We start from the raw sequence: 21661 nt of genomic DNA, 5'->3' as shown, positions 1-21661 counted from the left end.
TTAGGAGTACTCTCTTTAAGAGTGTGCTCCTAATCTCAGCTCGTTACCTGTATGAAAGACACCTGGGAGCCAGAAATCGTTCTGATTGAGAGGGGTTCAAATACTTATTTCCCTCATTAAAATGCAAATCAATTTATACAATTTTTGACATGCGTTTTTCTGGATTTTGTTATTCTGTCTCTCACTGTTCAAATAAACCTACCATTACAATTATAGACTGATCATTTCTTTGTTAGTGGGCAAACGTACAAAATCAGCAGCGGATCAAATACTTTTTCCCCTCACTGTATATTATCAGTGTGTTTTTTTTTGTTTGCATTCTGACCACATTTATTGTAGTTAATGCAGACATGATTCCTCGTAATAGGTTTCAGTCTGGTGTTTTAACAACTTAACACAGCTGTTTTGTTGCCAGATAAAAGGGGGAACCCTATTCTCATTAGCTGCGTTAGTTTAGTGTTTGTCCCCCTTCGCTAACCTTGAACAATACAGTTTGCCTGTTTGTACATTTGGTCATCACCAAGACATTCAATAGCTGCCCATTCCCTGCCATATTTAATCACTTATCTTGACGTAACATTGCGTTTAAGAATTACGTTGTTTTTGTAATTTGTAAAGCGGCTGCCCGCAAAGGGGGCAGCCAAAGAGCCGGCGTGGGGCTTCGGAGCCGCAGGCTGCCGACCCCTGACCCACAGGGCGCTGCCCACGTGCTCGCACCACGTGGGCGACGATCGCCCTGTTTCCCAATGCACGAGTCCATCAGCCGGGCTGCCTCTCTCTTGGTGGATTCGGACCGTGATCAGTGCCGGATTATCCTGGTAGCAAAAGTCGCTACACATGCAGTAGCTGCATGTGTAGTAGCTGCATGTGTAGTAGCTACACGCGTAGTAGCTACAGGTGTAGTAGCTACAGGTGTAGTAGCTGCATGTGTAGTAGCTGCACGTGTAGTAGCTGCATGTGTAGTAGCTGCATGTGTAGTAGCTGCATATGTAGTAGCTGCATGTGCAGTAGCTACATTTGTAGTAGCTGCACGTGTAGTAGCTGCACGTGTAGTAGCTACACGTGTAGTAGCTACAGGTGTAGTAGCTGCATGTGTAGTAGCTGCATATGTAGTAGCTGCATGTGTAGTAGCTGCATGTGGAGTAGCTACATGTGTGTAGTAGCTACAGGTGTAGTAGCTGCATGTGTAGTAGCTGCATATGTAGTAGCTGAATGTGTAGTAGCTGCACGTGTAGTAGCTGCACGTGTAGTAGCTACACGTGTAGTAGCTACAGGTGTAGTAGCTGCATGTGTAGTAGCTGCATATGTAGTAGCTGCATGTGTAGTAGCTGCATGTGGAGTAGCTGCACGTGTAGTAGCTGCATGTGGAGTAGCTACATGTGTGTAGTAGCTACAGGTGTAGTAGCTGCATGTGTAGTAGCTGCATATGTAGTAGCTGCATGTGTAGTAGCTGCATGTGGAGTAGCTATATGTGTGTAGTAGCTGCACGTGTAGTAGCTGCACGTGTAGTAGCTGCATGTGTAGTAGCTACAGGTGTAGTAGTAGCTGCACGTGTAGTAGCTGCACGTGTAGTAGCTGCATGTGTAGTAGCTACAGGTGTAGTAGTAGCTGCATGTGTAGTAGCTGCATGTGTAGTAGCTGCATGTGTAGTTGCTACGGGCCCCGCACTTTCAAGGGATCCGCGCTAAATGCTTTCAAGCTATCAATTCCGGTTCAGTGGTTCTGCACTTGCTGTATTTCTATAGTACTACACTGCCTTCAACTTTTATGAGCGACTGGGTGTTTAAGGTTAGCGATTTGTCATATTTTATGGCTGTATAGCAAATAAAACAATTAAATTACTTTACTATGCAAGTAAACATTTGTGTTTTAATATTTACGTGTTTTTTTTTTACTTAGGGCCCCTTTATAACATCATGCTACAGGCCCCGCACGAGCTTCATCCGGCACTGACCGCGATGCCTGCACACCGCCGTTCTAGTTCCATTCTTTGACCGACGTCGCATGCAATTCGAAGCGGACTGCGCATCGTTTGCGGTGAATACACCCCACAGGTTCAACCCGTGCGGCCTACAGGAATCAGACCACAGACCCCTGGTCAATGTCACCATCGCAAATCATTCTAATAGGAGCAAGAGTCGTTAATGCAGGAAAGCCTCAGTGAGTCTCAGGGCCCTTCTGGTGGAGGGCCGTGCAGCTCCCGTGTGGGGGTTGGCATTCTGATCTGGAGACGGACGCACGGACACACGCACGGACACACGCATGGATAGACACACACACGGACTGACGCATGCGCGAACGGACGGTTGCGCCAGCTGCAGCAGGTCCCAGCGGGCAGGCGGAGTGCGTCCCGACGTGACGCGTGACGACCGTCGCCCTGCGCGGCGATTCGCCGTGCCACTGATGATGGAGACGTCGTCGCGGTTTTGGCCGAAGAACGGACGAGCCGACGAGCCGACGAAAGCGATCTGCGTTCAACGTTGAGCCAGAGCTCGCCGCGGCCGGGTGGATTGGGGGGGGGGGGGATCAGGACAATCAGGTGGTACTGCTGAGACCCTGGCCTTGAACCTTGGTCTCAGCCACTCGGGATGAAACCGGGTGCTCTCGTGCAGCGAATCATCACAGACGGAACAGAAGCGACGTGTTCGTCAGGTTTTTTTTATTTGGCGACTGCGGGATCAGCATTCCCCTCTTTTTCAGGGCGTCTCCGCGTGTGTCGAGAGATCCGAGCAGACACGTTGCCACAACATCCAGCCCCGGCCCTCCAGGGCTGGATGTTGGGAGGCTCTCAGAGGCGCACCTTGGCTCCGCGCTCCGCTCCGGGCTCCTGCGCCTCCTCGCCGCTCGTCTTCGTCCCCGCGAGGCCGGCGCGGGTTTTGAAGCTGATCGCCATCGTGGCGTAGATCGCTTGTAGGGCGCGGGTGGGGAGCAGGCTGGGAGACGCGGGGCCACACGTCCCATCAGCCACACGCCCCATCACTCACACGCCCCATCACTCACACGCCCCATCGCTCACACACCCCATCACTCACACGCCCCATCTCCTTCAAGCCCCATCACACCATCACCGATACGCTCCATCACACACACGCCCCATCATCAGCACGTCCCGTTGCTCCATCGCCCACACACCTACACACCCCCATCACTACACCCCCCCCCCCGTCACCACATGCCCCATCACTCAATCACCCGCAAGCATCATAACCTAGGGGCCCACACGCCCATCGCTCTGTTGTGGCCGGTTGCGCTGTGACTAGGTGTGTTGTGGCTGTCTGTGTGGTGGTTGTGCTGTGTGAGTCTGTGTTGTGGTGGTTGTGCTGTGTGAGTCTGTGTTGTGGCAGTCTGTGTTGTGGTGGTTGGGCTGTGTGAGTCTGTGTTGTGGCAGTGTGTGTTGTGGTGGTTGTGCTGTGTGAGTCTGTGTTGTGGCCGGGTGCGATGGGGGCTAGCTGTCTTGTGTGAGTCTGTGTTGTGGCTGTTATGCTGTGTGAGTCTGTATTGTGGCCGGGTGCGATGGGGGCTAGCTGTGTTGTGTGAGTCTGTGTTGTGGCGGGAGGCACTTTGGCTAGATGTGCTGTGTGAGTCTGTGTTGTGGCGGGAGGCACTTTGGCGAGATGTGTTGTGTGAGTCTGTGTTGTGGCGGGAGGCACTTTGGCTAGATGTGCTGTGTGAGTCTGTGTTGTGGCTGGAGGCACTTTGGCTAGATGTGCTGTGTGAGTCTGTGTTGTGGCTGGAGGCACTTTGGCGAGATGTGTTGTGTGAGTCTGTGTTGTGGCGGGAGGCACTTTGGCTAGATGTGCTGTGTGAGTCTGTGTTGTGGCTGGAGGCACCTTGGCTAGATGTGTTGTGTGAGTCTGTGTTGTGGCTGGAGGCACTTTGGCTAGATGTGTTGTGTGAGTCTGTGTTGTGGCGTGAGGCACTTTGGCTAGATGTGTTGTATGAGTCTGCGTTGTGGCGGGAGGCACTTTGGCTAGATGTGTTGTGTGTCTGTGTTGTGGCTGGGGGCACTTTGGCTAGATGTGCTGTGTGAGTCTGTGTTGTGGCTGGAGGCACTTTGGCTAGATGTGCTGTGTGAGTCTGTGTTGTGGCTGGGGGCACTTTGGCTAGATGTGTTGTGTGAGTCTGTGTTGTGGCTGAAAGCACTTTGGCTAGATGTGTTGTGTGTCTGTGTTGTGGCTGGAGGCACTTTGGCTAGATGTGTTGTGTGAGTCTTGTGTTGTGGCTGGAGGCACTTTGGCGAGATGTGTTGTGTGAGTCTGTGTTGTGGCGGGAGGCACTTTGGCTAGATGTGCTGTGTGAGTCTGTGTTGTGGCTGGAGGCACTTTGGCTAGATGTGCTGTGTGAGTCTGTGTTGTGGCTGGAGGCACTTTGGCGAGATGTGTTGTGTGAGTCTGTGTTGTGGCGGGAGGCACTTTGGCTAGATGTGCTGTGTGAGTCTGTGTTGTGGCTGGAGGCACTTTGGCTAGATGTGCTGTGTGAGTCTGTGTTGTGACTGGAGGCACCTTGGCTAGATGTGTTGTGTGAGTCTGTGTTGTGGCTGGAGGCACTTTGGCTAGATGTGTTGTGTGAGTCTGTGTTGTGGCTGGAGGTACCTTGGCTAGATGTGTTGTGTGAGTCTGTGTTGTGGCTGGAGGCACTCTGGCTAGATGTGTTGTGTGAGTCTGTGTTGTGGCTAGAGGCACTTTGGCTAGATGTGTTGTGTGAGTCTGTGTTGTGGCTGGAGGCACTCTGGCTAGCTGTGTTGTGTGAGTCTGTGTTGTGGCGGGAGGCACTTTGGCTAGATGTGTTGTGTGAGTCTGTGTTGTGGCTGGAGGCACTTTGGCTAGATGTGTTGTGTGAGTCTGTGCTGTGGATGGAGGCACTTTGGCGAGATGTGTTGTGTGAGTCTGTGTTGTGGCTGGAGGCACTTTGGCTAAATGTGCTGTGTGAGTCTGTGTTGTGGCTGGAGGCACTTTGGCTAGATGTGCTGTGTGAGTTTGTGTTGTGGCTGGAGGCACTTTGGCTAGATGTGCTGTGTGAGTCTGTGTTGTGGCTGGAGGCACCTTGGCTAGATGTGTTGTGTGAGTCTGTGTTGTGGCTGGAGGCACTTTGGCTAGATGTGCTGTGTGAGTCTGTGTTGTGGCTGGAGGCACTTTGGCTAGATGTGCTGTGTGAGTCTGTGTTGTGGCTGGAGGCACTTTGGCTAGATGTGCTGTGTGAGTATGTGTTGTGGCTGGAGGCACTCTGGCTAGATGTGCTGTGTGAGTCTGTGTTGTGGCTGGAGGCACTTTGGCTAGATGTGTTGTGTGAGTCTGTGTTGTGGCTGGGGGCACTTTGGCGAGATGTGCTGTGTGAGTCTGTGTTGTGGCTGGAGGCACTTTGGCGAGATGTGCTGTGTGAGTCTGTGTTGTGGCTGGAGGCACTTTGGCTAGATGTGTTGTGTGAGTCTGTGTTGTGGCTGGAGGCACTTTGGCTAGATGTGCTGTGTGAGTCTGTGTTGTGGCTGGAGGCACTTTGGCTAGATGTGTTGTGTGAGTCTGTGTTGTGGCTGGAAGCACTTTGGCTAGATGTGTTGTGTGAGTCTGTGTTGTGGCGGGAGGCACTTTGGCTAGATGTGCTGTGTGAGTCTGTGTTGTGGCTGGAGGCACTTTGGCTAGCTGTGTTGTGGCTGGTTGTATTGTGGCTGCGATGTCGTAGTGGTTGCTGTGCTTATCGTCGTGCCGTGGGTGGTGCTATTTGTGTTGTTGTTATTCCCGGTGTTGTGGTTATTGTTGTTCACATCGTTGTAGTTGTTGTAGTTGTTCCCATTGTAATGTTTGTTGTTGATTCCGGTGTTGTGGTTGTTGTTGTTGCCAATGTTGTGGTTATTTTTTTGTTATCGCCAGTCTTGTGGTAGTACCCGTGGCTCTAGCTGCTGTTGTTTGTTGTGATGGGTGTCATTGTGGTCTAAGGTGGAGTTGCCGGTTGTTGTGGCGTTCTTTTGCACCATAACGCGAGTACAAGTTATAGTGTGAGTGCAAGTTATATTGTACAAGTTATAAAGTACAAGTTCTACTGCGTGTTAATCTGTCGTTGTGATTGTGGTGACGCGCGCTGCTCGTGTGAATGAGACTCCGATCCAGATCTCTCGTGTTCCCACCTGGTTAATTACGATTAGTAATATAATAATCATGATCACCCTCACACTTGTTTACGCACGAAAGGCTTCAGCCGAGTCTCGGGACTTTTTCAGGAGGGCACTGCCACGCTGCTGCAGTAGGGGGCGATGCTGCTGCTGCTGAGTCTGAAACCCGAATCAGGTACGGGGGTCCTCGGGTTACCAACCGAATTCATTCTTGAGACCCGTTCGCACGTCGAACGGGTCGTAAGTCGGAACACAACAATGCACTGTGTTTAAACGCGTTTAAAGTTGATGTTTTTTTGTTTATGTCATGGAAGCTGTTTCGTAAGTACGGTGTTCGTAAGCCGGGTGTTCATAAGTCAAGGACTGCTTGCTGGAAATGTTTCAGCATTGCGATGTTTTAGCCAAAACCAGTTGCAGTGCGTGCGTGTGTGTTTGTTTTAGTTATGGGAGGAAACCACAAACCCAGAGGAGACCCATGCAGAACCGCGGGAGAACATACAAACTCCGCTCGCTCACTCGCTCGCTCTCTCACCACCCCCCTCAAGCGCCTGCTCAGCACCACCTCCCCAACACCCTCGACCCCCCCCAACCCCCTCACCTCTTTAAGAGAATATTGAAATGCATGGAGGAAGGGATGAGCACGAGGGTTTCTCCGGCGAGGATCGCGGAGAGGAGGCGCGACACCACCGCCTCGGGCTCCAGCACGTCGACGAACCTGCGGAGCGAAGAAGCAGCAGCAGCAACGACGACTATGGTGGAGGGGGGTGGAGGAGTGGGGTGGAGGAGTGGAGTGGAGGAGTGGGGTGGAGGAATGGGTGGAGGAATGGGTGGAGGAGTGGGGTGGAGGAGTGGGTGGAGGAGTGGGGTGGAGGAGTGGGGTGGAGGAATGGGTGGAGGAATGGGTGGAGGAGTGGGTGGAGGAATGGGTGGAGGAGTGGGGTGGAGGAGTGGGGTGGAGGAGTGGGTGGAGGAGTGGGTGGAGGAGTGGGTGGAGGAGTGTGGGGAGTGGGTGGAGGAGTGGGGTGGAGGAGTGGGTGGAGGAATGGGTGGAGGAATGGGTGGAGGAGTGGGGTGGAGGAGTGGGTGGAGGAGTGGGGTGGAGGAATGGGTGGAGGAATGGGTGGAGGAGTGGGTGGAGGAGTGGAGTGGAGGAGTGGGGTGGAGGAGTGGGTGGAGGAGGGGTGGAGGAGTGGGTGGAGGAGTGGGTGGAGGAGTGGGGTGGAGGAGTGGGTGGAGGAGTGGGTGGAGGGGGGGTGGAGGAAGTGGGGTGGAGGAGTGGAGGGAGGAGTGGGGTGGAGGAGTGGGTGGAGGAGTGGGTGGAGGAGTGTGGGGAGTGGGTGGAGGAGTGTGGGGAGTGGGTGGAGGAGTGGGTGGAGGAGTGGGGTGGAGGAGGAGGAGTGGTGGAGGAGTGGGTGGAGGAATGGGTGGAGGAGTGGGGTGAGGAGGTGGAGAGTGGGGTGGAGGAGTGGGGTGGAGGAGTGGGTGGAGGAGTGGGTGGAGGAATGGGTGGAGGATGGGTTGGAGAGTGGTGGAGGAGTGGGTGGAGGAGTGGGGTGGAGGAGTGGGTGGAGGAGTGGGTGGAGGAGTGGGGTGAGGAGTGGGGAGGAGTGGGTGGAGGAGTGTGGGGAGTGGGTGGAGGAGTGGGTGGAGGAAGTGGGTGGAGGAGTGGGGTGGAGGAGGGGGAGGAGTGGGTGGAGGAAGGGTGGAGGCGTGGGGTGGAGGAGTGGGTGGAGGAGTGGGGGGAGTGGGTGGAGGAGTGGGGGGAGTGGGTGGAGGAGTGGGTGGAGGAAGTGGGGTGGAGGAGTGGGGTGGAGGAGTGGGGTGGAGGAGTGGGTGGAGGACTGGTGGAGGAGTGGGGTGGAGGATGTGGGAGTGGTGGAGGAGGGGGTGGAGGCGTGGGGTGGAGGAGTGGGGTGGAGGAGTGGGGCTTGGAGGAGTGGGTGGAGGAGGGGTGGAGGAGTGGGGTGGAGGAGTGGGTGGAGGAGTGGGGGTGGAGGAGATGGGGTAGAGGAGTGGGGTGGAGGAGTGGGTGGAGGAGTGGGTGGAGGAGTGGGGTGGAGGAGGGGGTGGAGGAGGGGGGTGGAGGAGTGGGGTGGAGGAATTGTGGAGGAGTGGGTGGAGGAGGTGGGGTGGAGGAGGGGGGTGGAGGAGTGGGGTGGAGGATTGGGTGGTGGAGTGGGTGGAGGAGTGGGTGGAGGAGTGGGTGGAGGAGTGGGTGGAGGAGTGGGGGGAGTGGGTGGAGGAATGTGTGGAGGAGTGGGTGGAGGAGGGGGGGTGGAGGAGTGGGTGGGAGGAGTGGGGTGGAGGAGTGGGGTGGAGGAGTGGGGTGGATGAGTGGGGTGGAGGAGTGGGGTGGAGGAGTGGGGTGGAGGAGGGGGGTGGAGGAGTGGGTGGAGGAATGTGTGGAGGAGTGGGGGTGGAGGAGTGGGTGGAGGATGTGGGTGGAGGAGTGGGGTGCAGGAGTGGGTGAGGAATGTGTGGAGGAGTGGTGGGTGGAGGATTGGGTGGTGGAGTGGGTGGAGGAGTGGGTGGAGGAGTGGGGTGGATGAGTGGGGTGGAGGAGTGGGGTGGAGGAGTGGGGTGGAGGAGGGGGGTGGAGGAGTGGGTGGAGGAATGTGTGGAGGAGTGGGGTGGAGGAGTGGGTGGAGGAGTGGGTGGAGGAGTGGGGTGCAGGAGTGGGGTGGAGGATTGGGTGGTGGAGTGGGTGGAGGAGTGGGTGGAGGAGTGGGGTGGAGGAGTGGGGTGGATGAGTGGGGTGGAGGAGTGGGGTGGAGGAGTGGGTGGAGGAGTGGGTGGAGGAGTGGGTGGAGGAGTGGGGTGGAGGAGTGGGGTGGAGGAGGTGGGTGGAGGAGTGGGTGGAGGAGTGGGTGCAGGAGTTGGGGTGGAGGATTGGGTGGTGGAGTGGGGTGGAGGAGGGGGGTGGAGGAGTTGGTGGAGGAGTGGGGTGGAGGAGTGGGTGGAGGAGTGGGTGGAGGAGTGGGTGGAGGAGTGGGGTGGAGGTGGGGGTGGTGGAGTGGGGTGGAGGACGGGGGTGGAGGAGTGGGTGGAGGAGTGGGGTGGAGGAGTGGGTGGAGGAGTTGTGGTGGTAGAGGGGGGTGGAGGAGTGGGTGGAGGAGTGGGGTGGAGGAGTGAGGTGGAGGGGGTGGAGGAGGGGGGTGGAGGAGTGGGTGGAGGAGTGGGGTGGAGGAGGTGGGGTGGAGGGGTGGGATGGAGGAGTGGGGTGGAGGAGTGGGGTGGAGGAGTGGGGTGGAGGAGTGGGGTGGAGGTGGGGGGGGTGGTGGAGGAGGGGGGTGGAGGTGGGGGTGGTGGAGTGGGGTGGAGGAGGGGGTGGAGGAGTGGGTGGAGGAGTGGGGTGGAGGAGTGGGGTGGAGGAGTGAGATAGTGGAGTGGGGTGGGAGGAGTGGGTGAGGAGTGGGGTGGAGGTGGGGGTGGTGGAGTGGGTGGGAGGAGTGGGTGAGGAGTGGGTGGAGGAGTGGGGTGGAGGTGGGGTGGTGAGGTGGGGGTGGTGGAGGAGGGGTGGAGGAGAGTGGGGGGAGTGGGTGGAGGAGTGAGATAGTGAGAGTGGGGGGAGGAGTGGGTGGAGGAGGGGGGAGGTGGGGGGTGGTGGAGTGGGGTGGAGAGTGGGGGGAGTGGGTGGAGGAGAGTGGGGAGTGGGTGGAGGAGGGTGGGAGGAGTGGGGTGGAGGAGTGTGGGGAGTGGGTGGAGGAATGGGGTGGAGGAGTGGGGGAGGAGTGGGGGTGGAGGAGTGGGTGGAGGAGTGGGGTGGAGGAGGGGGTGGGGGTGGGGGGGGTGGTGGAGTGGGTGGAGGAGGGGGTGGGAGGAGTGGGTGGAGGAGGGGGTGGAGGGGGGTGGTGGGGTGGAGTGGGGTGGAGGAGTGGGGGGAGGGGGTGGAGGAGTGGGGTGGAGGAGTGTGGGGAGTGGGTGGAGGAGAGTGGGGTGGAGGAGGGGGGGGCAGGAGTGGGGTGGAGGATGGGTGGTGGAGGGGTGAGGAGTGGGTGGAGGAGTGGGGTGGATGAGTGGGGTGGAGGAGTGAGGTGGAGGAGTGGGTGGAGGAGTGGGGTGGAGGAGTGGGGTGGAGGAGTGGGGTGGAGGCGTGGGGTGGAGGAGTGGGTTGGAGGAGTGGGGTGGAGGAGTGGGGTGGAGGAGTGGGGTGGAGGAGGGGGGTGGAGGAGTGGGTGGAGGAGTGGGGGGAGTGGGTGGAGGAGTGGGGTGGAGGAGTGGGGTGGAGGAGTGGGGTGGAGGAGGGGGGGTGGAGGAGTGTGGGGAGTGGGTGGAGGAGGGTGGGGAGTGGGTGGAGGAGTGGGTGGAGGAGTGTGGTGGAGGAGTGGGTGGAGGAGTGGGTGGAGGAGTGGGGTGGAGGAGTGGGGTGGAGGAGTGGGGTGGAGGAGGGGGGTGGAGGAGTGGGTGGAGGAGTGTGGGGAGTGGGTGGAGGGAGTGGGGTGGAGGAGGGGGGTGGAGAGTGGGTGGAGGAATGTGGGGAGTGGGTGGAGGAGGGGGGGAGGAGTGGGGTGGAGGAGTGGGGTGGAGGAGTGGGGTGGAGGAGGGGTGTGGAGGAGTGGGTGAGGAGTGGGGTGGAGGAGTGGGGGGGTGGGAGGAGGAGTGGGTGGAGGAGTGGGGTGGTAGGAGTGGGTGGAGGATGTGGGTGGAGGAGTGGGGTGGAGGAGTGGGTGGAGGTGGGGGTGGTGGAGTGGGGTGGAGGACGGGGGTGGAGGAGTGGGTGGAGGAGTGGGGTGGAGAGACGGGGTGGGAGGAGTGGGTGGTAGAGGGGGGTGGAGGAGTGGGTGGAGGAGTGGGGTGGAGGAGTGAGGTGGAGGGGGGTGGAGGAGGGGGGTGGAGGAGTGGGTGGAGGAGTGGGGTGGAGGAGTGGGGTGGAGGGTTGGGATGGAGGAGTGGGGTGGAGGAGGTGGGGTGGAGGAGTGGGGTGGAGGAGTGGGGTGGAGGTGGGGGTGGTGGAGGAGGGGGGTGGAGGTGGGGGTGGTGGAGTGGGGTGGAGGAGGGGGGTGGACGGAGTGGGTGGAGGAGTGGGGTGGAGGAGTGGGTGGAGGAGTGAGATAGTGGAGTGGGGTGGAAGAGTGGGTGGAGGGGGGGTGGAGGTGGGGGGGTGGTGGAGTGGGGTGGAGGAGTGGGTGGAGGAGTGGGTGGAGGAGTGGGGTTGGAGGTGGGGGGGTGGTGGAGTGGGTTGGAGGAGTGGGTGGAGGAGTGGTGGAGGTAGTGGGGTGGAGGAGTGGGTGGAGGAGTGAGATAGTGGAGTGGGGTGGAGCAGGTGGTGGAGGAGTGGGGTGGAGGTGGGGGTGGTGGAGTGGGGTGGAGGAGTGGGGTGGAGGAGTGGGTGGAGGATGTGGGTGGAGGAGTGGGTGGAGGAGTGTGGATAGTGGGTGGAGGAGTGTGGGGAGTGGGTGGAGGAATGTGGGGAGTGGGTGGAGGAGTGGGGTGGAGGAGTGGATGGAGGCAGTGGGGTGGTGGAGTGGGGTGGAGGAGGGGGGTGCGGAGTGGGTGGAGGAGGGGGTGGAGGTGGGCTGGTGGGGTGGAGTGAGGTGGAGGAGTGGGGTGGAGTGGGGTGGAGGAGTGGGGTGGAGGAGTGAGGTGGAGGAGTGGGTGGAGGAGTGGGGTGGAGGAGGGGGGTGCAGGAGTGGGGTGGAGGATTGGGTGGTGGAGTGGGTGGAGGAGTGGTGGAGGAGTGGGGTGGATGAGTGGGGTGGAGGAGTGTGGGGAGTGGGTGGAGGAGTGTGGGGAGTGGGTGGAGGAGTGTGGGGAGTGGGTGGAGGAGTGGGTGGGGAGTGGGTGGAGGAGTGTGGGGAGTGGGTGGAGGAGTGGGTGGAGGAGTGGGTGCAGGAGTGGGGTGGAGGATTGGGTGGTGGAGTGGGTGGAGGAGTGGGTGGAGGAGTGGGGTGGAGGAGTGGGGTGGAGGTGGGGGGTGGTGGAGTGGGGTGGAGGAGGGGGGTGGAGAGCTGGGTGGAGGAGTGGGTGGAGGAGTGGGTGGTAGGAGTGGGGTGGAGGAGTGGGGTGGAGGAGTGGGGTGGAGGAGTGGGTGGAGGAGGAGTGGGTGGAGGAGTGGGTGGAGGAGTGGGGTGGAGGTGGGGGTGGTGGAGGAGGGGGGTGGAGGTGGGGGTGGTGGAGTGGGGGAGGAGGGGGGTGGAGGAGTGGGTGGAGGAGTGGGGTGGAGGAGTGGGTGGAGGAGTGAGATAGTGGAGTGGGGGGAGGAGTGGGTGGAGGAGTGGGGTGGAGGTGGTGGAGTGGGGTGGAGGAGTGGGTGGAGGAGTGTGGGGAGTGGGTGGAGGAGTGGGGGGAGTGGGTGGAGGAGTGAGATAGTGGAGTGGGGTGGAGGAGTGGGTGAGGAGTGGGTGGAGGTGTGGGGTGGTGGAGTGGGGTGGAGGAGTGGGTGGAGGAGTGGGTGGAGGAGTGGGGTGGAGGAGTGGGTGGAGGAGTGAAATAGTGGAGTGGGGTGGAGGAGTGGGTGGAGGAGTGGGGTGGAGGTGGGGGGTGGTGGAGTGGGGTGGAGGAGTGGGGTGGAGGAGTGGGTGGAGGAGTGGGTGGAGGAGTGGGTGGAGGAGTGGGTGGGTGGAGGAGTGGGGTGGAGGAGTGGGTGGAGGAGTGAGGTGGAGGAGGGGGTTGGGGAGGGGGTGGAGGAGTGAGGTGGAGGAGGGGTGGAGGAGTGGGGTGGAGGAGTGGGTGGAGGAGGGGGTGGAGGAGTGGGTGGAGGAGTGGGTGGAGGAGTGGGGTGGAGGAGGGGGGTGGAGGTGTGGGGTGGAGGAGTGGGTGGGTGGAGGAGTGGGGTGGAGGAGTGGGTGGAGGAGTGGGGTGGGGTGGGGGTGGTGGAGTGGGTTGGAGGAGGGGTGGAGGAGTGGGTGGAGGAGTGGGGTGGAGGAGTGGGGTGGAGGAGTGGGTGGAGGAGTGGGGTGGGGTGGAGGTGGGGGTGGTGGAGTGGGGTGGAGGAGTGGGTGGAGGAGTGGGTGGAGGAGTGTGGGGAGTGGGTGGAGGAGTGAAATAGTGGAGTGGGGTGGAGGAGTGGGTGGAGGAGTGGGGTGGAGGTGGGGGGGTGGAGTGGGGTGGAGGAGTGGGGTGGAGGGTGGGTGGAGGAGTGGGTGGAGGAGTGGGTGGAGGAGTGGGTGGAGGGTGGGGTGGAGGAGTGGGTGGAGAGAGGGGGTGGAGGAGGTGGGGGTGGGGTGGAGGGGGGGTGGAGGAGGGGTGGAGGAGTGGGGTGGAGGAGTGGGGTGGGGTGGAGGAGTGGGGTGGAGGTGGGGGGGAGGAGTGGGTGGAGGAGTGGGTGGAGGAGTGGGGTGGAGGAGTGGGTGGAGGAGTGGGTGGCGGAGTGGGGTGGAGGAGTGGGTGGAGGAGTGGGTGGAGGAGTGGGGTGGAGAGAGTGGGTGGAGGAGGGGGGTGGAGGAGTGGGTGGAGGAGTGAGGTGGAGGAGTGGTGGAGGAGTGAGGTGGAGGAGGGGGTGGAGGAGTGGGTGGAGGAGTGAGGTGGAGGAGTGGGGGGAGGAGTGGGTGGAGGAGTGGTGGAGGAGTGGGGTGGAGGAGGGGGTGGAGGAGTGGGGTGGAGGAGTGGGTGGAGGAGTGGGTGGCTGGAGGAGTGGGGGAGGAGTGGGGTGGAGGAGTGGGTGGAGGAAGTGAGGTTGGAGGAGTGGGTGGAGGAGTGTGGGGAGTGGGTGGAGGAGTGTGGGGAGTGGGTGGAGGAGTGTGGGGAGTGGGTGGAGGAGAGTGGGTGGAGGAGGGGGTGGAGGAGGGGTGGAGGAGTGGGGTGAGGAGTGGGTGGAGGCAGTGGGGTGGAGGAGTGGGGAGGAGTGGGTGGAGGAGTGGGGTGCGGGTGGAGGTGGGTGGTGGAGTGGGGTGGAGGAGGAGTGGGGGTGGAGGAGTGGGTGGAGGAGGGGTGGAGGAGTGGGTGGAGGAGTGGGGTGGAGGAGTGGGTGGGAGGAGTGGGTGGAGGTGGGTGGAGGAGTGGGGTGGAGGAGTGGGGTGGAGGAGTGGGGTGGAGGGGTGTGGGGAGTGGGTGGAGGAGGGGGTGGGGAGTGGGTGGAGGAGTGGGGTGGAGGAGTGTGGGGAGTGGGTGGAGGAGTGTGGAGGGTGGGTGGAGGAGTGTGGGGAGTGGGTGGAGGAGTGTGGGGAGTGGGTGGAGGAGTGGGTGGAGGAGTGGGGTGGAGGGAGTGGGGTGGAGGTGGGGGTGGTGGAGTGGGGTGGAGGAGGGGGTGGAGGAGTGGGTGGAGGAGGGGGTGGAGGAGTGGGTGGAGGAGTGGGGTGGAGGAGTGGGTGGAGGAGTGGGTGGAGGAGTGGGTGGAGGAGTGGGGTGGAGGAGTGGGGTGGAGGTGGGGGTGGTGGAGTGGGGTGGAGGAGGGGGGTGGAGGAGTGGGTGGAGGAGTGGGGTGGAGGAGTGGGGTGGAGGAGTGGGTGGAGGAGTGGGGTGGAGGAGTGGGGTGGAGGAGTGGGGTGGAGGAGTGGGGTGGAGGTGGGGGTGGTGGAGTGGGGTGGAGGAGGGGGGTGGAGGAGTGGGTGGAGGAGGGGGGTGGAGGAGTGGGGTGGAGGAGTGAGGTGGAGGAGTGGGGTGGAGGTGGGGGTGGTGGAGTGGGGTGGAGGAGGGGGTGGAGGAGTGGGTGGAGGAGGGGGTGGAGGTGGGGCTGGTGGGGTGGAGTGGGGTGGAGGAGTGGGGTGGAGGAGTGGGGTGGAGGTGGGGGTGGTGGAGTGGGGTGGAGGAGGGGGGTGGAGGAGTGGGTGGAGGAGGGGGTGGAGGTGGGGCTGGTGGGGTGGAGTGGGGTGGAGGAGTGGGGTGGAGGAGTGGGTGGAGGAGTGGGTGGAGGAGTGGGTGGAGGAGTGAGGTAGTGGAGTGGGGTGGAGGAGTGGGGTGGAGGAGTGGGGTGGAGGAGTGGGGTGGAGGAGGAGGCCGTGGCGGGTGTTCACCGTGATTGGGGGTTCTGCACGAAGCCGGTGTTCACGAAGTAGGGGCACAGGCAGGTGGTGCGGACACCGTCCCGGCCGAGCAAGCGCAGCTCCGCTTGCAGAGCCTCGGAGAAACCCACGGCGGCGAACTTCGAGGAGCTGAGAATGGCGCACACGCGGCGACTTAGCCATACAGATACAGACAAAGATCCCCTCCTATAGCTAGTAACATGGCCAGGCTCATTTGTCTCGCCAGTGCTAATATGTATGCACCGTTACCAGGTGATCATTGAAGGCCGAGTGGGAATTCATCTCGGGTTGGCAGGTTCGAAGTGCAGTGCGCTCACATTTTGAAACGTGCATGGAGATTATTTCGATTAATTTGCTGCTATGAATGTCCAAATGATAAGCCACTTTGTTGAGCTATCATTTGTGGTCGCTTGTGAAAAACAAGTTCATATCTCAGTGGGTTTTGCATGATAGTTTAGTTGTATTTGTTCGTGTTTTCGTGATTTATTTACCTTCCTTGTAGTTTTCGCTCCTATCGTGTTTTTGTAATGTTTGTTGTTGTAACATTCTTACCCGCCCCGACTGGACATTTGTTAAAAAAATCTTCATAGCTCATCGGATTTCTCCAAAATAAATATTCTGACTGATTCAATGCACCACCACTTCCCACGATATTCGTAGAGACGTCCCGGGCCACGCGCACGCACGAGTCTGCGCGCACACCACGCGGAGCTCGTGGCGTGCCTCACGAGCCCACGGAGAGATGAGATCTCATGTTCATTTGATTTTAATCACAGGGACGGGAGAATGGAGGTCTCATCTCCTTATTGTCACAATTACCCCCCCCCCTCCCTCCCCCCTCGCATCATCACAGTGAGGCAGAGAGGGACGGGGGAGAGAGCGACGGGGTTTTGTGTGCGGATCTCACAGAGCCGGCTTTGTGTCAGCACCCCCCCTTCTCAATGTGAGGGGGGATCAGGGAGGGGGGGGGGGCTGTGGGAGATGCGGGGGATGGGACGATGGGGGGGGGGGGTCCACACCAATCTTAGGGCCCCACGTAGGAGGCGTCCCGTGACTTCATCCGACCAGATGATCATCTCGCTTCACTCCGCAGTCAACCAAGTGGACACCTCAGAACCTACCTCCCCTGTTGTTCACCGAGGGCACAGGCGGTCATCAAGCTCACCTGTAGTTGACCAAGAAGGGCGTGCCAATTTTGCCGCTCATCGAGGCCACGGTGACGATGTGGCCGTTGTTTCGTTCCAGCATGCTGGGCAGGAAGGCGCGCACAGTCTGATCGGAGGGCGGGGTGGGGGGGCGGGGGGGCGGGGGGCAGTGAGAGCCACAATCATCACATCAACGTCCTCGCTCGGTCGGTCCAATGAACTTCGACCCTGCAGGTGCTTGCTACACAGCACTTTCCCTACCGGACTGTTGAAGGGCTACACGGGGGATCTGTGTGTGTGGGTTATGCACCTCGCGTCAGGTATTCACTCACTCGCTCACTCACTCACCTCACTGAATCTCTCACTCGCTCGCCCACTCACACCCACCCACATTCACCCACCCACTCACTTACTTCTCTACCCACACAGAAGGCTGCAGGGTCAAATCCTTGGTGGGCATCGGTCGATTATTATTATTAATTTATTTCGCACCGTACGTAGCCAACCGTGCCCATCATTCGTCCAGGGTGGCTAAAACGAGTACTACTCACCCAGAAGTGAGCCAGGATGTTGATGTCAAACGTCTTCTGGATCTCGTGGTCCTCGAGGCTGAGGAGGTCGTCCACGAACACGACCCCGGCATTGTTCACCAAGATGCACACCTCCCCCATGTCCTTCTTCACCTGCGTGGGGGCGCCGTGGGGCGGGAGGGGGGAGAGAGGAAGGTGGCGGGATGGAGTTCGGGAGGGAATGAGAGTCGAGTGACGTTTATTTGTTACCCAGGTGAGGATCAGGATGAGTGTCAGTTGCAATGCCCTGCACCTAAAGCGAGACCCGTAGGAGCAGGTGGTGGTGGGACTTGCAGGAGGTGGTGGTGGGACCTGCAGGAGGTGGTGGTGGGACCTGCAGGAGGTGGTGGTGGGACCTGCAGGAGATGGTGGTGGGACCTGCAAGGGGAGATGGTGGTGGGACTTGCAGGAGGTGGTGGTGGGGCCTGGAGGAGGTGGTGGTGGGACCTGCAGGAGGTGGTGGTGGGACCTGCAGGAGATGGTGGTGGGACTTGCAGGAGGTGGTGGTGGGACCTGCAAGGGGAGATGGTAGTGGGACTTGCAGGAGGTGGTGGTGGGACCTGCAGGAGGTGGTGGTGGGACCTGCAAGGGGAGATGGTGGTGGGACTTGCAGGAGGTGGTGGTGGGGCTTGCAAGGGGAGATGGTGGTGGGGCCTGAAGGAGGTGGTGGTGGGGCCTGCAGGAGGTGGTGGTGGGACCTGCAAGGGGAGATGGTGGTTGGACCTGCAGGAGGTGGTGGTGGGGTCTGCAAGGGGAGATAGTGGTGGGGCCTGCAGGAGGTGGTGGTGGGGCTTGCAGGAGGTGGTGGTGGGACCTGCAAGGGGAGGTGGTGGTGGGGCCTGCAGGAGGTGGTGGTGGGACCTGCAGGAGATGGTGGTGGGACTTGCAGGAGGTGGTGGTGGGACCTGCAAGGGGAGATGGTGGTTGGACCTGCAGGAGGTGGTGGTGGGGCCTGCAAGGGGAGATGGTGGTGGGACTTGCAGGAGGTGGTGGTGGGGCTTGCAAGGGGAGATGGTGGTGGGGCCTGCAGGAGGTGGTGGTGGGACTTGCAGGAGGTGGTGGTGGGGCTTGCAAGGGGAGATGGTGGTGGGGCCTGCAGGAGGTGGTGGTGGGACCTGCAGGAGGTGGGGCTTGCAGGAGGTGGTGGTGGGACCTGCAGGAGGTGGTGGTGGGACCTGCAAGGGGAGATGATGGTGGGACCTGCAGGAGGTGGTGGTGGGGCTTGCAGGAGGTGGTGGTGGGACCTGCAAGGGGAGATGGTGGTGGGGCCTGCAGGAGGTGGTGGTGGGACCTGCAAGGGGAGATGGTGGTGGGGCCTGCAGGAGGTGGTGGTGGGGCTTGCAGGAGGTGGTGGTGGGACCTGCAAGGGGAGATGGTGGTGGGGCCTGCAGGAGGTCACCTGCTCCGCTGCACGCTGGATGTCTTCCCTGCGGCTGCAGTCCACTTTGTAGGCGCGCGCCTGCACCCCGAGCTCCCGCGCCTGGGCCGCCGTGTCCTCCGCCCCTTCCTACGGGGAAACACAAAAAGTGCATCAACCCTCCCGGGTAGATACAATATGTAACCACTTTGTGGCGATTTCAACAGTGTTTAACCCTGTGGAAAGACTCAGCCACCGCTCCAGGAGTGTGAAATTGCCACCGTTGGCTCGGGGCTGTAAACGGTAAAATCACTCCGGCCACTTTAAGCCTCGAAACGAATTCACGTTCACCCGCGCAGCCGGCCAACAACCCAGGTCGCGCCGCGCGCCTCTCACCCCGTTGATGTCCCACACGGCCACGTGCGCGCCCAGGCGGGCGAGTCCGAGGGCCGTGAGGCGCCCCATGCCTTGCGCGGCGCCCGTCACCACGCACAGGTCGCCGCGCACCGAGCGCGTCTGGCGGGGCAGCAGCTGCAGCAGGCGCAGGGGCCACAGGAGGAGCGCCCAGCAGCACTCGAGCAGCACCCGCAGCAGGAGCAGGAGCAAGACGGGCACGTCGCCGAGCGTTGCCATGGTCCGGGTCCGTGTTGGGGGGGGGGGGGGTCTGCGTTGTCAGATGTGGCGATGGAGCGGCGGTTCCCTCGGTGGGGAGGAGGGAGTTTGGCGGCTGTTGCTGACGACGGAGGAAGCGTGCCGGAGAGTTGTGGGCTGCTCGGCGTGAAGGTGCTGGGAAGGGCGGTCGCGGTGACGCCTTGCGCAGGTCGCAGTCGGCACGCCTCGCTCTGAGCAGCTCCCTCTTCCGCGTCCACCAGAGTGCATACACCGTGGCCGCGCCGAGTGCGGTTCGCTCCGTGCGGGCTCGCTCGCCCCTCAGGGGCCGAGGTTATCGCGGTTTATTGTTGAACCTGGCAGGGGAGAGGGGTGTGGGGCAATGATGTCCTTTCTCTCACGATGACCCAGGAGCGCTAATCCCCAGCGATTTGTGTTTGACCCCCCCCCCCCTACACACACAAAACACTGTTGTATATGTCGGGTCTTGAAAAAGTATAAAAATTATTTTAAAAAATGAAAATGGGAAAATTTATAAGTATCCGATATTATGCTAATTCTGTAATGATGCGCATAATGTATGTTGATTAGGAATGTGTAATTGTATTAAGTTATGCGAATGTATGCGATTATGATAATGTACGTTGTTATGATAATTAGGCTCAGCCTTGTTGTCTAGGATTGTATTATCAATCAGGATAATATAATGAATTGTATGAAGTTATGCAAGTGTGATGTAATTATGCTGGATTAAGCTCGTCTTCGTTGTCTAGGGTTGTATTATCAATCGGGATAATACAATTATTCTCGCTTTAACATTTACTGATTATGTCTTCGTGTTTTTATGTCAGGTCTCCAAATTCAAATCTCACCGCAGGATACAGTTCTCATAATTAAGAGTATTATGCATGAACTTAGGAAGGCACCACTCAGACACTTCTGTGTTAAGCAACTTTAATCTCTAATAAGAAAAAACATAGCATTCTAATATTCGAACTCTTATGCTTTGAATTGTCAACACAGTACTCCTAAAGATGTTCTCCTCATTGATCCGTACATTTAACCCTCAATGATTACGTTGTTAAACTGGGTAACAGAACAATCGAAACATTCTTCAGAGTCACGCGAGCATATACGGCGATAAGAAAAAGTCCTTAAAAATGAATGTGACGATATTCATACGGACGGCATTAAGAATCATGTCCCGAAGGCAAAGTAGACCTCAATGAATTCATTGGTAAGATTATGTAATTAACGAAATGTCTTGGAATAATGGTGTGCGGCAGTGTGCCTGCTTCAGCAAATGCTTATCACTTGGCTAAGGCTTCAATAAATTCCCGGGAAAGATTCTGTGATCAAAAGAAAGATTTCAACACAATAGTCTTCCTGTGAATGTGTGGATTCGTAACGTAGGTTTCTAAACGTTTAGTTTCATCAATGAATTAATTGGCAAGTTATGCAATTAACAAAAAGAACGACTAAAATACTTCTAAACGATCGTATCCACGTAACTCAATGGGCAGCAGCAATGTTCTTCATTATCAGCTAATAGTTGACGCACTCTTATCATTAGTCTTCTTATTATTAGTCCCGCTATGTGCTTTATGTGTGTGTTGGTGGTTTTGTCTCTTTTGATCAATTATTTGCGTCAAAGCGACCCAGTACAAACATCGATTGTCTTTGTAAGGTTGGCAATTGTAGAGGCCTTGTCGTGCCACGACCGCGGAGCAACCCCGTAAGTGCCGTGATTGTCCACTACCCCCACCCTGAGCACACGCAGCACACATACGCAGCACACACACACGCAGCACACACACGCAGTGCCCTGGCGGGGGGTTGCCTGGCACATCGGGTTTTAATCCGAAGGGCCCCTAGGGGGCAAGTCCCGCGGTTTCCCGGTGCCAGGAGATTGGCCGACCCTCGCAGGACAGGTCACATTGCGGTGCCCCTAAAATTGGCTTCAACTTGTACGGGCGCAGAAATAAAAGGTTCCCTGGGCCAACCGCAATGAGCTACTCTCAGCATTGGGGGAAAGACGGAGGGCGGAATATTCGGCAAGAAAAGCGCAGCGCCCTTCCAGACAATGGGCAATGAGGGACAATGGGTGGCCGCCGCCGCGGACTAGGACTGGATGAGGCCACGTTCGGGATGGTCGAGAGGGACGACGGCGCTGGGAAGCGCACGATTGGCCGCGTGGTACGACGTCACCCTGGGCCTTTGACGTTTAGAGAATAGAGTGGCCCAGGACGATTTTAGGTCTCTTGTCTTCAACCTCCGCGCCGCCAAGACCCACTCCCTGCCGTCCTGCCTCCTCGAGCCGGCCTGCCTCCTCGAGACGGCGCTGGGAAGCGCACGATTGGCCGCGTGGTACGACGTCACCCTGGGCCTTTGACGTTTAGAGAATAGAGTGGCCCAGGACGATTTTAGGTCTCTTGTCTTCAACCTCCGCGCCGCCAAGACCCACTCCCTGCCGTCCTGCCTCCTCGAGCCGCTCGCAGCATCCGTGTGATGCCAGCGAGTGCTGCACCGAGGCAGTGATAGGTTAAGTTTTTTCTCGTCCTTCTTTCTCCCCCTGACTCTCACAGCGTCCATGCGACGGCGTGAGTACAGCTTCGAGGTGCGTAGTAGGACGTTTGAGTGACTGAGTTCGTAGGCAGAGTCAGGCCAAGCTCTTCTCGCAAAATACCCCCCCCCCCCAGGTAGTGTGTATTTGCGCCGTTAATAAACTTTAGTGCAGAGTATCGGTGCAGTGTGATTTCTGTGTGTGTGGGTGGAACCTCGGAGTGGTGTTGCTAATTTGAGTGAGTGTGTGTATGAGACGCGCGTGTATTAAAAACATAAACGACCACCGACACTCGCGCGCGTGTTGACGCGCGTGTTCAATTAATCGCCTGCAGGCGCGTTCGCGCCGCAGCTTTAGAGCGCGTCTTAACGCGGGTGCGGGGTAGCGGATGAACACCCGCCGGCGCCCATGTTCG

General features: G+C 59.2%; 1 protein-coding gene across 1 annotated transcript; it reads right to left on the bottom strand.

Moving 5' to 3' along the window:
• Window positions 1-2644: 2644 nt before the first annotated feature.
• Window positions 2645-19023, bottom strand: LOC133343544 (estradiol 17-beta-dehydrogenase 11-like). Its single transcript, XM_061553222.1, has 7 exons — window positions 18471-19023; window positions 18117-18224; window positions 16700-16831; window positions 16169-16275; window positions 14995-15132; window positions 6702-6818; window positions 2645-2933 (listed from the first exon to the last, which is right to left on the bottom strand). Exons 1-7 carry the CDS (start codon window positions 18705-18707, stop codon window positions 2789-2791), a joined length of 984 nt encoding a protein of 327 aa, XP_061409206.1. The 5' UTR covers window positions 18708-19023; the 3' UTR covers window positions 2645-2788.
• Between the last annotated feature and the right edge of the window lie 2638 nt (window positions 19024-21661).

The sequence above is a fragment of the Lethenteron reissneri genome, chromosome 17 (assembly GCF_015708825.2).
Source record: "Lethenteron reissneri isolate LAM-NWPU_2019-01 chromosome 17, ASM1570882v1, whole genome shotgun sequence".
In the NCBI taxonomy this organism is placed as follows: domain Eukaryota; kingdom Metazoa; phylum Chordata; class Hyperoartia; order Petromyzontiformes; family Petromyzontidae; genus Lethenteron; species Lethenteron reissneri.
Note: the sequence above shows the minus strand (reverse complement) of the source record. Positions and strands in the feature narration are given on the sequence as shown.